The sequence below is a fragment of the Vipera berus genome (genome assembly GCF_964194415.1).
Source record: "Vipera berus genome assembly, chromosome: 1".
NCBI lineage: Eukaryota > Metazoa > Chordata > Lepidosauria > Squamata > Viperidae > Vipera > Vipera berus.
In genome coordinates, this window is record NC_138202.1 from 20,834,580 (window position 1) to 20,849,178 (window position 14,599).

General features: G+C 39.4%; 1 protein-coding gene across 1 annotated transcript in view; it reads left to right on the forward strand.

Moving 5' to 3' along the window:
- FANCM (FA complementation group M) overlaps positions 1 to 14,599 on the forward strand; it is a gene marked incomplete at its 5' end in the record, with an annotated part of 54,668 nt that overhangs the window by 33,198 nt on the left and 6,871 nt on the right. The window contains 6 exons of the mRNA XM_081334263.1: positions 342 to 494; positions 6,137 to 7,988; positions 9,397 to 9,473; positions 9,569 to 9,634; positions 12,570 to 12,704; positions 13,463 to 13,616. Coding sequence (XP_081190389.1) covers positions 342 to 494; positions 6,137 to 7,988; positions 9,397 to 9,473; positions 9,569 to 9,634; positions 12,570 to 12,704; positions 13,463 to 13,616 — 2,437 coding nt within the window. The remainder of the gene's footprint in view (positions 1 to 341; positions 495 to 6,136; positions 7,989 to 9,396; positions 9,474 to 9,568; positions 9,635 to 12,569; positions 12,705 to 13,462; positions 13,617 to 14,599) is intronic.

A 14,599-nucleotide genomic window follows, 5' to 3' on the forward strand; every position in this document is an offset into this window, starting at 1 on the left:
ACACCAATAGCACTTAGACTTATTTACCTCTTCACAGTGCTTTCAGCCCTCTAAGTGGTTTACAGAGTCATCATATTGCCCCCAACAATCTGGGTTCTCATTTTCCTGACCTTAGAAGGATGGAAGGATGAGCTAACCTTGAGCGCATCAGGATCGAACTCCTGGCAGTGAGCAGTGAGTTAGCCTGCAATACTGCATTCTAACCACTGCGCCATCATGACTCCTCAGTTCTAAGTTAGTTCTAAGCTAACTTTATCTTTATTTTGGATTATTCTTTTGAGAAGCCCGAGCTGTGACCAGCATTGGTAGCATTCTATTTTCTTTGTGTTTTGACATCTTAGGAATTGGAAACTAAAGAAGTTCATGAACTGTCACTGACAGAATGGACAGTCTGGCAGAACCGGCCTTTCCCTACCTATCTGGTGGATCACTCTGATCGTTGCTTCCACTTCATTAGTGTTATGGACATGATAGAGCAAATGAGACATGAAGAGGTGAGTAAAAGGAGCCTTATCTCCTTTCTAAGCTCCCACATGCATTTTATTGGGCTGTGACATAGGATTCGGGAATAGACAATACTCCCAAAGCATGTCACTATTCTGTGTAGACAAAGAAGATTATGCCGTCTCTTTAAAAAGGTGTTGAGAAACCTATTAAAAACATATTCGTTTGCCTGATGTCATTGCTTAGGCAATAAAGTTTACAGATAGGTAGCTTTTTCATCAGCAATTAGTTTAACTTGTCAGATAACTCATAAAGTTATTCACTGACTTTTAACTATTTTGGTAATTATATTGTGGATGAGAGTGGGGAAAAGAGTTTCCTAGAAAAACAACACCTCCATACTTTTTGGATTTCAGTGTTACCAAAACTATAATACAGTTAGGACTTCAAGACAATGACAATAAACGAACATACCAAAAAGAAGAAGAAAAAAAGAAAAAGAAAGAAGCGATTCTTTAAATATGTAAACTTCAGGAAAGCATATATGTTTTCTTTAGGAGAAAAGTTTAGGAAAGTACCTTGAATAAAAGACACCTCTAATATATTTTTCTCCAAGTTGTTAGACCTTTCTTTTGTTCCACTGTCCACTTTTATTATTTTCCATTTGCCAATGTTCTGATTTTTAGTTAACAGAATAACAGAGTTGGAAGGGACCTTGGAGGTCTTCTAGTCCAACCCCCTGCTCAGGCGGGAGATCCTGTACCATTTCAGACAAATGGTTGTCCAATCTCTTCTTAAAAACCTCCAGTGCTGGTTAAGTTTTGTGATGGTCTTTAGCATGCAGCTTCTAGTACTCTGCAATGGGGGAAACCTAACCTTTTTGGGGTTTCATAGTTAACAGCAGATACAATAAGCATTAGGCCTTGTCAAAGATTTATTTCTGATAGCATAGTGAAAATTACCAATTATTTATCAAACTAGAGGGAGGATGTGGTATACTTAGTATTTTGTCCTGTAACTGGTACTCTTTAACAATTTTAATGATGGCTTGGGGAACAACACTTATACAATTTATAGCTGATGCAAAACTCAAAATCGGTCGACAGACGATGCCATAGCTACTGCTTTACATTCTGTAGCAAGCCATCTGGAGAAACCTGGAAGCTATGTCAGGATGCTTTTCATTGACTATAGCTTGGCTTTCAATACTATTCTGCCGAGCATCCTTATTGAAAAGCTGACTGACTTAATTTCTCCCCCCTCCATCTGTGATTGGATTAAAGACTTTCTCAGGGACCAGCTACAAACAGTGAGGGTCGGGTCTGTTTTATCCACCTCCCTGAAGTTTTGCACTGGCTCGCCACAGGGCTGCGTGCTTAGCCCCTACCTGTATTCACTGTACACATATGATTGTGTATCGTCCGACCCATCCACTGCAATCATTAAGTTCGCAGATGATACCACTGTAGTGGGTCTTATTACAGGTAGAGATGAAACAGCGTACAGGGGGGAGGTACAAAAACTATCCTTATGGTGTTTAGAGAACAACTTGCACCTGAACTTCAGCAAGAAAAAGGAGATGGTGCTAGACTTCAGGAGGAAAAGAGAGGAACCTGCCCCACTTTACATCGGGGGGGGCTGTGTGGAGAGAGTCTCCTCCTTTAAATTCCTGGGAGTTTACCTCTGTGAAGTTCTTATGTGGAAAATTAATACAACCCAGGTGGCCAGAAAGGCCTAACAGAGACTTCACTTCCTCGGGGACTTACGGAAGAATAGGGTAGAACAATGGCTAATGACCTTCTTTTACCGGTGTACTATAGAGAGCGTCCTCTCGCACTGTATTGTGGTTTGGTATGCTGGCTTGACAGCCGCGGATAGGAAGATATTACAGAGGGTGGTGAGCACAGCACAAAACATCGTGGGCTTGTCCCCTGACACCAGTGGATGACATCGCCAGGGCTCGCTGCCTTGGAAGAGTGAGGAAAATTCTCAGAGACGACTCACACCCTGGTTGGTACCTCTTTACTCTCCTACCATCGGGTAGGAGTTATAGGAGTATAGCCAGCCGCACCAACAGGCTGAAGAACAATTTCTATCCATGGGCTGTCAGGCTCCTGAACAGGAAATAACTTTATGCATGATAGACCTGCGAGGCCGGCGCGTTGTGCAATTAGCTCACATGGTGTAACAAGATTTAATTTAATTTAATTTAATAATTTGATTTCTATACCGCCCTTCTCCTGAAGGACTCAGGGCGGTGAACAGGGCAATACACAATAAAAAACCAGATACAAAAATTAAAAAACCATTAAAAACCAATTAAACATCATGCCCATAAAATCAATACATAATTAAGTTAAAAACTAATTTTAAAAACCCAACCCCATCCCGTCAGACCAGGCCAGCTTGTTCGAAAAAGAATGTTTTAAGATCGCGCCGGAAGGAGCGAAGGTCGGGGGCCGTCCGGAGCTCAACCGGTAAGCTGTTCCAGAGGTCTGGCACGCCCACAGAGAACGCTCTCCCCCTGGGGGTCACCAATCGGCATTCTTTGATCGGCGGCACCCTGAGGAGGCCCTCTCTGTGGGAGCGCACTGGACGGAGGGACGTTGACGCCGGTCGCAGGTGTTGCCGTAGGTAATCCGGACCCATGCCATGAAGGGCTTTGTACGTCATAACTAACACCTTGAACCTCACCCGGAGAGCAACCGGTAGCCAAAGATGGTGGGTTTGTTGTCACTGTGAGTTGTGGGTGGGGGGGCATGAAGGGAGGCTCAGCCAATATCATTGTATACATGTTGTACTTTGATAATAAAGGTTCATTCATTCATTCATCTATTGTTTTAATAGAGTTAGGTTGCAGAGGTACACTGAAAGTACTAGAGTGAAATTTAGTGGAGTTGTTAAAGGCAAAGTTATTAATGCAAAATAAATCTAGAAATACAACAGAGGATATCTGGCTTGAGAATGTATGAAAATCCATGCATGTAAAAATTGTAGCTGAACCCAAACTAAGTAGTGTTCCCCCCCCCCAAAAAAAAAGACCAATACAGTATTTGACTGTACCAATAGATCCAAATCAGGAATCTAATAGTTCATTCTGTTCTGCATTAGTCAGACCTAACCTCATGTACTGTGTCCAGGGCACCAGGGTTTAAGAAGAATTCAGACAAACTGGAGCAGCAACTGGGTTGGACTAGATGACCTCCAAGGTCCCTTCCAACTTTATTATTATTATTATTAGGTCAGTGAGAATGATCAAAGGATTAGAACTAACTCTTATGGGAAAATGAGGGAACTGGGTAGAGGTAGCCTTGTGGAGGACATATAACTTTTCAGGTGCGTGCAGGAGCTTCAGTCAGAGGATGACATTTCTGTTTTCACTTATACTCAAGTGAAGGTTCTAGAATGATATATAGCTGTAGAGGGCAGCTCCGAGCTGAATGTTAGGAAAAAACCTAAGAGCAGTTTCGATAGTAGAACTAATTACTTTGAGAGACCCTTTATTGCAGAGGTCTCCAACCTTTCCAGGCTCAAGGACCGGAGGGAAGGAGACCAGCTTCAAAATGGGGGGGTGTGCGCGCATGCGCACGGGGCCACACACACTGGCATGGCACTAGCAGCCCCGTTCACGCATGCGGTATGGCCACGCAAACTGCATGGGCTAGTGGTGCATGTGCAAAGGGGCTGTGGACAACCGCCCCCACTAGCATTCCCATTTGTGCCAGTGTACATGCGCCATCAGTCCCACAGGTGCTAGCGGAGTGTGGGGAAATGCGCGCCCATGCATGCGCTCACTTGCCAACTGTTTTCGCATCCTGCTGGCCAAGAGCCCACGACCATAGGTTGGAGACCCCTGTTTTATTGGATGTGTTGGAATAGAAACTAGACAGATACCTGACAGAATTGATGATCACTCCTTCCCAACTTCCTTTTTCTATGGTTGTATAAGCATGAGGTATGTGTTTCATTGCATGTTTTGTGCAGCACCCCTAAAAATGAATTATGGATTATACTTCTAATGTGTCTTGCTGTATATTGTACTTTTGATCTCCCCTATTCTCATGTTCCCATATTTCTTTGATTTAAAGCTCGATAATAGAAAATGTCAGGCCCTCATCAGATTATATCTCCAGCAGCTCATATTAATACATACTGTGTAGAAAATTTGAGATAACTGATTTTGAACATGAACATACACTGCCTCTCATTATGGGGTATTTATTGTGTGATTCTTATATTGTGATTCATTCATTGTGATTCACTCATAGGGAATATATATAGTTAACTCAGTAATGGAAATTAAACTGTCAGAAACTAAACAGCTTTCCATTTTCTAGCAGACACATATTTCATTGATGACTAATTAAAATAACCACCATTATTTAAATGTCCAACTAAATGAAGAGACAGAAAAAACTTACATAATTTGCAAGCTGATGGAGGGGACTGTGACATTTACGGTATATGATCTGTTTTTTTAAACTATTTTGGAAAATAAGCATGAAGCTTTCTAAAAAGGTTTTTTTTTTAAATAAAGTACTGCAATCCAAAAAAGTAGGGATGATCTTGCCATGGATCATTAAGTTGTTACCTGGACATCTAAGAAAATAAAACTTGTCAGTCTAATTCAGGAGGTGGCAACACCTGATTGGCTTTGTCTGAGTTCAAAAAACGAAGCAGGTTTTATTCTGTTTAGTAGCTGGATGTGAGACTACCATGGAATTTAGATGGATGGATTATTGATTATTGAGAATAATAATAATTTAGAAAATTTCCATCTGTTACAAAAGACCACACCGCTTGGATCCACACATATACTATGTTGATGGAATATGACATCCTAGATTCTTGGGAAGAAATCGATGAATATGAAGGCAACACCAGTTGAAGAACTGGCAGCAGTTATTTCACATTTTTGTACATATGCCATCCGACTCTCAGCAACTCTGGGGTCATGCTAATGGATGTGAAATTTAAGTATTTCACCTTCCTCTTCCAGATTTGTTAACTTATGTGCATTTAGGAGTCCTAAAGTTCTTTTTGATGTTAATTGCATACTAAGAGCTGAAAGTATTATGAGAATGTGGTAATAGTGCAGTTAAGTCTTTCCTATTGGTTAAGATTAAATCAAAGAATATCTGATCCACTTAAAATTTCTTTTAGCTTCTAAAACAGATACTGTAGTTGTGAGCATGTTTGGAATTTTTCTGGAGGTCCAAGGTGGGCAAAGTTTATCTTCAAAATATTGATATACTAAAAGTCTCCCATTGTTATAATTTCCTGCCTATTTGAAATCTCTGCAATTAATTTTGGAAGTCTCATCCATGGCTGGATAACTCATGGTTGGCTGGATAAGACCCTTATGGCTTACCTTATAGTCGTAACTCAAGGACTACATGTACTTATATTAAAGTAACGTGATGCAACTTCTCTCTTTCTATTCTGATTTGTGACATTCAAAAAGAAGAGGCAAATCAGTGTGCTCAAGTTGACAGCATTGGCCTTGAATTTCAAATCAGTTACCCAAAATGATTGTGGGTTCATTGAATGTACCACAAACTTCCTCTTTTCTATCAAATTCCATTCTGTAAACTTAACAGCAGTTTAGTGAATGCCAGTAATGCAGAAGGTAAAGAATGTAACTGTAAATTTCAGGAATAAAATGTGTGTTTTTCTTTATTATCTTAACTAGGGAGAGTGCGCTTATGAGCTGGCAATCCAACCTTATTTTCATTGGGAAGATGTTCATGCATCAAACGTTCAGATCAGGAAAAGGTGTGAGACCGTGACTCTTGAAAAAGTATCATCTAGGAAAAAAGCAGCAGCTACAGCAAAAGAAAAATATTCTTTAGAAGAATTTGATGCAGAATGTATGTCAGTGTTTAAAGCGGCCAATTTTAAATCCTCAAAAAGACCTCAGGTGATTGATGTAGAAACTGCAGTTCATGCTAAAAAGGATGGCAGCATTTCAGCTTGCTTCTCAACAAGCCTATCACCATTTCTTGAAGCTCCAGGACAGAAAAGTTTGGCAGATGAGAATCAAGAAAATATGGATGCAGCCCTCAACACAAGTATTCAAGGAAGGACTTGTGTTAATCCTGAAAAGGCTATAACAAAAATAATTCATCCTGCTCCTGAAAATTGTGTACAAAATGGACAGCATGTGGATTCTGGCTACAGCTGTTTTGCAGATGATTCGTATCTTTCATCTTTATTTTATCTCCCAGTGCCAGAGATTGATTTGTTTAGATCTTCTGAAACAAATGCTGATGAGAATCTTTCTTGGGGAAAAGACATCCAGACGAATGTAGAAAGACTTCTGTCACAGTCCCCACCATCTCTGCATGAATTGTTTGCTTCTGTGGAAAAGAGGGTGAATGAAGGCATGGAGCTTGATTCATTACAGCAATGTGTTTCCAGCAAGTCTAAAGACAATATTCCAGAGAAAAGTGTATCTTTTAAGAATGTGTCCATTTCCCCTCAGAACAGCTGTGAACTCTTAAACAACAGTAAATTGTGTTCAGTGGATACCTATCCTTTGGAAATGAATAATATTCCAGATACCTTCATTAGCAGTATAAATGATCTTAGCTGGGATGACATTTTTGAAGTTGAAACTGAAGAACAGAATGGAATTCAAGGGGAGAAACTGTCAAAAGTAAAAGATGGTCCAGCATTGGATTCCCTGAAAAGGGATAGTGGTAAAAGCTGTGAAAAAACAGGCGAAGAATTTGGACAAAATGTAAACCTCGAGGAAGATTGTTCTATACATTTATTGGGAAATCATGGACAGAATAGTCACCCATCAGTTGAAAAAATGGGGGCACCTTCAGAATTACCTGGCTTGTGTAGTCAAAGTAACATGCCGAGTAACAAAGCAAGAACCCCTGAATGGCATTTTTCTGACCAACTTTTTTCTGTTTGCAATACAAATCCCATAACATCATTGACGCCACATAAAGATAAAGTAGAAGTCTTTGCTGATCTTGATCATGGAAGCAAAGCAAATCCCCATGATTATGAACAGCTATATGATGCTTCTGAGGATTTGTTCTCTGTTAACTTTGATCTTGGATTTTCTTTTCAAGAGTCAGAAGATGATGCCTTAGAGCAAACGAACTCCATGAAAAATAAGGGGAGCTCTGCACCTGGTCATTCCAATAAGGTTGAAACCTCTTTCTCAAATAGTGGCTTGGTAAATAAATATACTAGTAATGAATGTTTTAATGTGACTAAATCTTCTACACCATTAAACTTGCAAAACCACAATCCTGGTCTGGCAGCGATTGACCCTGCTATTTCTTTGGCATCTCCTTTCACACCAGCAACTCGGAGATTTTATCAGTCACCAGACCATGTAAAAACTGTGTGTTCCACACCCACAGGTGGACAAATGATACATATTAGAACTTCTCATGGTTCTGGCTCTAGAAATAATCAAGAAAGCTCACATATGAGAGTTTCAAGAAAAGTAAACACCAGCATAGTTAAAGTCTTGGCAAAATCAGCTTTTGGAGTAGAGGATCTGCCATCCCATGAACCTGGTAAGACCAAAAATGAAGACCTAAATTATTTTAACAGGCTTTCTGTGGAAGTTAAGATTTCAAGTGCATGACTGTGTGTGTAAGAACAATGACTCAGCTATATCCTTGAGCATCTGCACTCTTTAGGAGGCATAACGAAACCAGTGACTGAGGGCTTTAGGGATGCTGGATAGCTCTCATTACTTTATTCTGTTTTCAGCTTAGTATCTGCCTAGCCTTTTAGATGTTCTGTAATGCAGCTAAAATGTAATCACTATATGATAAACTTATAAAGGTTTACTGTTATTTTGGCTAAAGTGATCCTAATTTCCAATGGTGCATCTTCTTTATGTGAGAATATATAAGAAACTTATATTTACTACTGCAGATTTCCTGACTGTACAGTTGCTGGGTTTGTACATTTAAATATACACAGAAGCATTTATAAGTAAAATAATGAATGTTGGAAATATTTTAAAGCTGTCCTAAGATTGATAACCAAAATTTGATTTGTTCCTTTGAAATATTATATCAGACTGAACTGTTGGCATATTTTTATTTCCTCCTCAAGATAAAGAATAATGCACTTGATTAGGGAAGATAGATGAGAAACAAAATACAGAAACTCAGTTGAATATGTTACTTTGTTCTAGAGGGCTAGTTTATGTGAAGAGCAGTCATATCCAGGTGCAATAAGTAAAGCTGATTTACTAATGCTTTCCCATCTTTTTAATTTGTTCCCATGATGGGAAATATTGTTTTAACTTAAGCTTAGGTTTCAAGACTAGGGGGCTGGAGGCTAAAACATATAGGGAACGGTTGCTGGAATTGGGTATGTGTAGTTTAATGAAGAGAAGGGTGAGGGGTGACATTATAGCAGTGTTCCAATATCTCAGGGGCTACCACAAAGAAGAGGGAACCAAGCTGTTCTCCAAAGCACCTGAAAGCAGGACAAGAAGCAACGGATGGAAACTAGTCAAGGAGAGAAGCAACCTAGAACTAAGGAGAAACTTCCTGACAGTTAGAACAATTAACCAGTGGAACAACCTGCCTCCAGAGGTGGTGAATGCTCCAACACTGGAGGTTTTTAAGAAGAGACTGGACAGCCATTTGCCTGAAATGGTATAAGGTTTCCTGCCTGAGCAGGGGGTTGGACTAGATGACCTCCAAGGTCCCTTCCAACTTTATTATTATTATTATTATTATTATTATTATTATTATTATTATTATTATTATTATTATTATTATTATTATTATTATTATTATTATTATCTTAACTATCCTGGACTTTGTGTTGATAGAGAATTTCTGGCAAACAAGAAATTGCTTTACTTATTTTTTAAAATGGAAATGTATATATTTTTTTTGTCTAAACAAGTTCATTGTATGCTGAAAAATTCAGGTTCTTATTATTAATTCTTCACTGTAGGAGACAGCAGTGAAGGTGAAGAATTTTCTTCTCTCAACAAAAAAAAGAAAAAAACAAAAATGTTGAGAACTTCAGATGTGAGTAATTTAGCTACACTTAAGTAACTTTAAGTAAATCAAATATTCCTCTCCGAGACTTCTTAATGGATGTTCCTTTATTCATTATTTCTTAGATTAGTGACTGTGACTTTGAATCACCAATTCATGCTGTCAAGAAACGGAAACGTCCACTCATTGCCGTAAGTTTCTTCTCTGACTAGTATAGAAAGAATGTGCCTAAAATGTGTGTTGCTGAATTTGGCTTGAATATTCGTATATAAATAAAATTAAATTTTATGTTGCCCATCAACTTGGTGGGACTGCTTCATTTGCTAACACAGAATATTTTAGTTTTTATATGTTTTTAATATACAAGGCCTTCTAATGCTCAAACGAGAGCCAGTTTGGTGTAGTGGTTATACTCAGTAGACTAGAAACCAGGAAACTGAGAGTTCTAGTTCTAGTCCTGCCTCAGACACAAAGCCCATCATTCTTTCTCAGCCCCAAGAAGAAGACAAATCATGTCTAAAATGTTGCCATGAAAAGTGTATGGATTTGTCCAGGGAGTTGCCAAGAGTAAAAAATGACCCAAAGGCACCTCCCTTCCCCCTCCCCAAATCAGTTCAGATTCAGATAACCTTTATTGTCATTTTTTTTTTCCTGAGGGCACAATGGCACACATTAAAAATGAAATTTAGTTGCTTGCTCTCAAGTGCATACATACATAACACACAAAACTGTGACTGAAACTGGATGTTCTGCTTCGGATACCACGGAGCCTCCGCCCAGAAGGTAACAAGGAAAACAGGTCGTGAAGAGGATGTGTAGTGTCACATATCTCTCTTCTGTCCAGGGGAAAAAATATTCACAAGATTGAAAGTTATTTTATACCAGACCAGAACTATTGGTCTAAACATCACATTAAAATATAGAGCAGGCATGTTAAATTGCCGGCTCATGGGCCAGATGCATCATACTGAAACCACGCCCATCCCATTGCCGGCAATGGGGGGAAAGTCACAATACGCCATGCAATGTCACGTGACGTCGAGAGTTTGATATGCCTGATATAGACTGACTAAAATCTTCCTATTGTTTGTTTTGGCTTTTAGTACAGGTAGTCCTCAAGTTACAAATGTAATGGAGCCTGCCAATTACATTCGTAACCCAAGAATTTGTAGGAGTGAATCGCGTAACTTGAATGCAATCACTCCTTGCTTTTGCCCACGCATTTGCTAATCGAATGCACGGGTTTTTAAGTGCACATGAAGTATCTCAGGGTGGGGAAGGCCATGGGGGCCTAGTGCAGGGACAAGACCAATGTGTCCAGCCACCAAAGGCCTCCCCCCACCTATGGAGAGACCCCATGCTCCTCTTTCCACCCCTTGGGGTCCCAAGTTGCTTGGGCTTTTCCTCCCCACCCTGTCACCAACCGCTAATTTACCTTTAGTGCCACGTTAGAGAGGACCACACTTCCATGCTTACCTGTGCAGCCTTGGTTGCCGGCGCCTTTGTCCAGCAGGCAGAAAAGCACCGGGCCAGGCTCTCCCCTTCCCTGACGAGCCCCAGTCTCTCTCACCAGCGGGCGCGGCCCTGCCCTGCCACTTGCTGGAGTGCCGAACCCGCCCTGGTTTCAAAAATTGCAGTGCCACAGAGCTGAAGAGCTTGGCACGCCACCGCCCTGCTCCCCTCTCTTGCCAAAAGCACTCCTTTTCCAAACTCCAAGAGGGACTCCTAAACAATTCTACTGTTGCTGGTTCGGCACTCCAGCAAGTGGCAGGGCAGGGCCGCGCCTGTTTGTGACAGAGGCTGGGGCTCAGCAGGGAAGGGGAGAGGCCGGGCCGGGCCGGCGCTTCTCTTCCTGGCTGGACAAGGGCTCCAGCACCCAAGGCCGCAAAGGAGGCGAGCATGGGAAGTTCGGGACTCTCAGTCATGGCACCAAAGTAGCATGTTGCAGTGTCTCTGCGGTCGTTCGTAAGTGTGAAGGACCGCTATGATGTTGCAACATACCTAACTTTGGGACCTGGTCCTAAGTAGTTTTGGCGGGGAATGTCGTAATTTTGAATGTTCGCTAAGTGAATGTTCATAACTCAATGACTACCTGTATGAGGGAAGTTATAAACTTGTCGTGAAAAGGCTACCTTTTAAAATAATTTTTATTAAAAGAAGATTTTACAAATATTTTAAAAACTATAGAAACGGCTGAAATAGAAGACAATTTTAAAAGAGTAGTAAAAGAAGTGAAGAATAACAAAAAGAAAGATATCTGAAGAATGACATTTCATCTTCTGTTACAAACATAGCAGTTAACATACCCAACCTCCCATATTGCATATCATAGTTCTATTCTTCCCACAAACAAAGCTTTTCACTGAATAAATTCCAAAATCAGCAGTTTATTTTTATCCATTTTCAGTAAAAAGTCAATAAAGAGTTTCTAGCTTTCATAAAAATAATTGTAGTTTCCTCCTTGATCAAATAAGTCAGTTTAACCAATTCTGCAAACTCAGCATCTTCAGAATTCATCCTCTCCATTACTGGTGTTTTTATTATATCTGTAAGTATTATTATATCTATAGTAACCTTGCTGCAGTTACTATATACAAATAGTCCTCTACTTACAACCACAATGGACCATAACTCCTATTATTAAATGAGGCGTCCATTAAGTGAATCATGCCTGATTTTATAACTTTGCTCAATTGTTAAGTGAATCACTGGTTGTTAAGTGAATCACACAGTCATTTTGACAGAATATAGCTGGGAAGGTCACAAATGACAATCACATGACCCCAGAATGCTGTAACCATCATAAATACATGTCAGAATTTTGATCACATAACCACAGGTTCACTACAATAGTTAGATACGTGAAGACTGGGGAAGGGTTGTTGTTTTTTTTAGCACCATTGTAATTTGGAAATTTTGCTAAAAATGGATGTAAGTAAAAGACTATCTGTATAAAACCAATTGTTCACAAGCCTTTTCTAGTTAAATTTCCCTAATTCCTAATAAGAAAAATTCTAGTTTCATCTGAAATGTTTAATTTTTAAACCTGCCTGCATCACTATATGCTTTTATAATGGAAAAACTAATTTTGTTGTTATTTTAAACAACAATTATGTTGCATTTTAGTCAGATGTCTCTAGTGATGAAAGCACAGATTTTGCTAAGAAATCAAGCCCAGTGTTTCATGACAGAAAGAACTATATCAAGAAGCCAGTTCAAGATACGAAAAGGCAGAAGAAAGGAGACAGACTTCTGATGAAGGTAAGGATGTTACAATTAATTAAGATGACTTCTCTGAATATCTTATTTCTTACTATATTTTGCCTTTGAATTGGTAACATTAAAACCCCTCTAGAATTATATGAATGATTCAGAATGAACATGATTTGGTTAGCAAGAGTCCTACAGTTATTTTGGTGCTAACATTTTAAACATATTATGCATAATACATGGTTGTCTGGGGGAAGGTGGTTTTTAGTACAAATGGAGTAAGCCATCATCTTAATCAAATTTTCCACAATAGATAGATAGATAGATAGATGATAGATAGATAGATAGATAGATAGATAGATAGATAGATAGATAGCTCTAGCTTAATTCATGCAGGTTAGTACCTGAACATTCTCTGCAGTTAACATATTGATATACAGTAGCAACCAACTAATTGATTTTGTATAGCACAGTAGTGTAGTATATGTTAAAGAGTCAGAATCCTATTTTCCTTTTGGTGAATATAAGTTTCTATTTCAGTAATTTGAACCTTTGACAGCTGGGAGTTGAAGCACTTTAAAAACATGGTGGATCCTAAGAATGATTCATGAAACAACAGCTGGAGTTTAAACATGGCCTTCTCTGTAATTTACTATAAGCCCCTAGGAAACAGATCCTTAGTGTTTTTTTTTGGCCAGTCTACCATTATTGAAATTCACAGCAATCTGTTAAGTGAGTTTTATGTTTCAGTTCTAAAGTGAATTCTTTGAAATGGAATTGTATCCAGATTTCTCTTTTGCAACCGGTAGAATTTAGCCAAGAACTTCATAGATGAGGAGGCAGAAGTTTCTGAAGATGGGGTGGAAATTTCATCTGATGAGAGTGTAAAATTGGAAGATGAATTGAGTTCTTCCCTTACTCAGTTTCTTGATGATGAGACGCAGATCACTCAAGATTTAAATGGTATGTAGCAAAAATCCTCCCCACCCCCAAATCAGTTGATATTCTGTTTGAACTTATCTGTGTCTGAGCATCTGGTCCAATGAATAACTTTCTTAGATAATGAATAGCATATTTCCACTCCTCCCAGTTTTTAACTTTGATATAGCACTGTCCACATGTGTGCATGGAGGTAGGAGAGTTAAAATTTCCATTGTATTCTTGATTAATTCGTCTCTCCAATACCGGCAGATGCTACTTTCCTTGGAAAGAAGCTGCTCTTGATCTGCTAGACATGGGGTAGGCAACCTTTGCTCTTTTATGACTCATGGACTTCAACTCCCAGAATTCCTGAGTCATCTATGCTGACTCAGGAATTCTGGGAGTTGAAGTCCGTGAGTCATAAAAGAGCAAAGGTTGCCTACCCCTGTGCTAGACATTTCTCTTCCAGAACCCCTCAGAGATACTTGTGTAATGAGGCTTGCAATGAATCCCTAAGGCAATTTTTTCTAAAGGTTATAGCTTTTATATGACAACAAAAAAATACAGGTAGTCCTTGACTTAACAGCAGTTCATTTTGTGACCATTCAAAGTTACAACAGCACTGAAAAAAATGTGAGTTATGACCATTTTTCTCACTTAGGACTGTTACAGCATCCCCATGGTCAAATGATCAAAACTCAGATACTTGGCAACTGATTCATATTTATGACGTTTGCAACGGTCCCTGGGTCATGTGATCCCATTTTGTGGCCTTCTGACAAGCAAAGTCAGTGGGGAAGCCAGATTCATTTAACAACCATCTTACTAATTTTACAACTGCACTGATTCACTTAACTGTGGCAAGAAAGTTCGTATAATGGGGCAAAACTCACTTCACAAATGTCTCACTTAACAACAGAAATTTTGGGCTCAATTGTGGTCATAAGTCGAGGACAAGCTATACTATGTGGAGATTTTTTTTCCACCTGAACAAACTCAAGACTGAGTGCAATTTCAGTTACTTT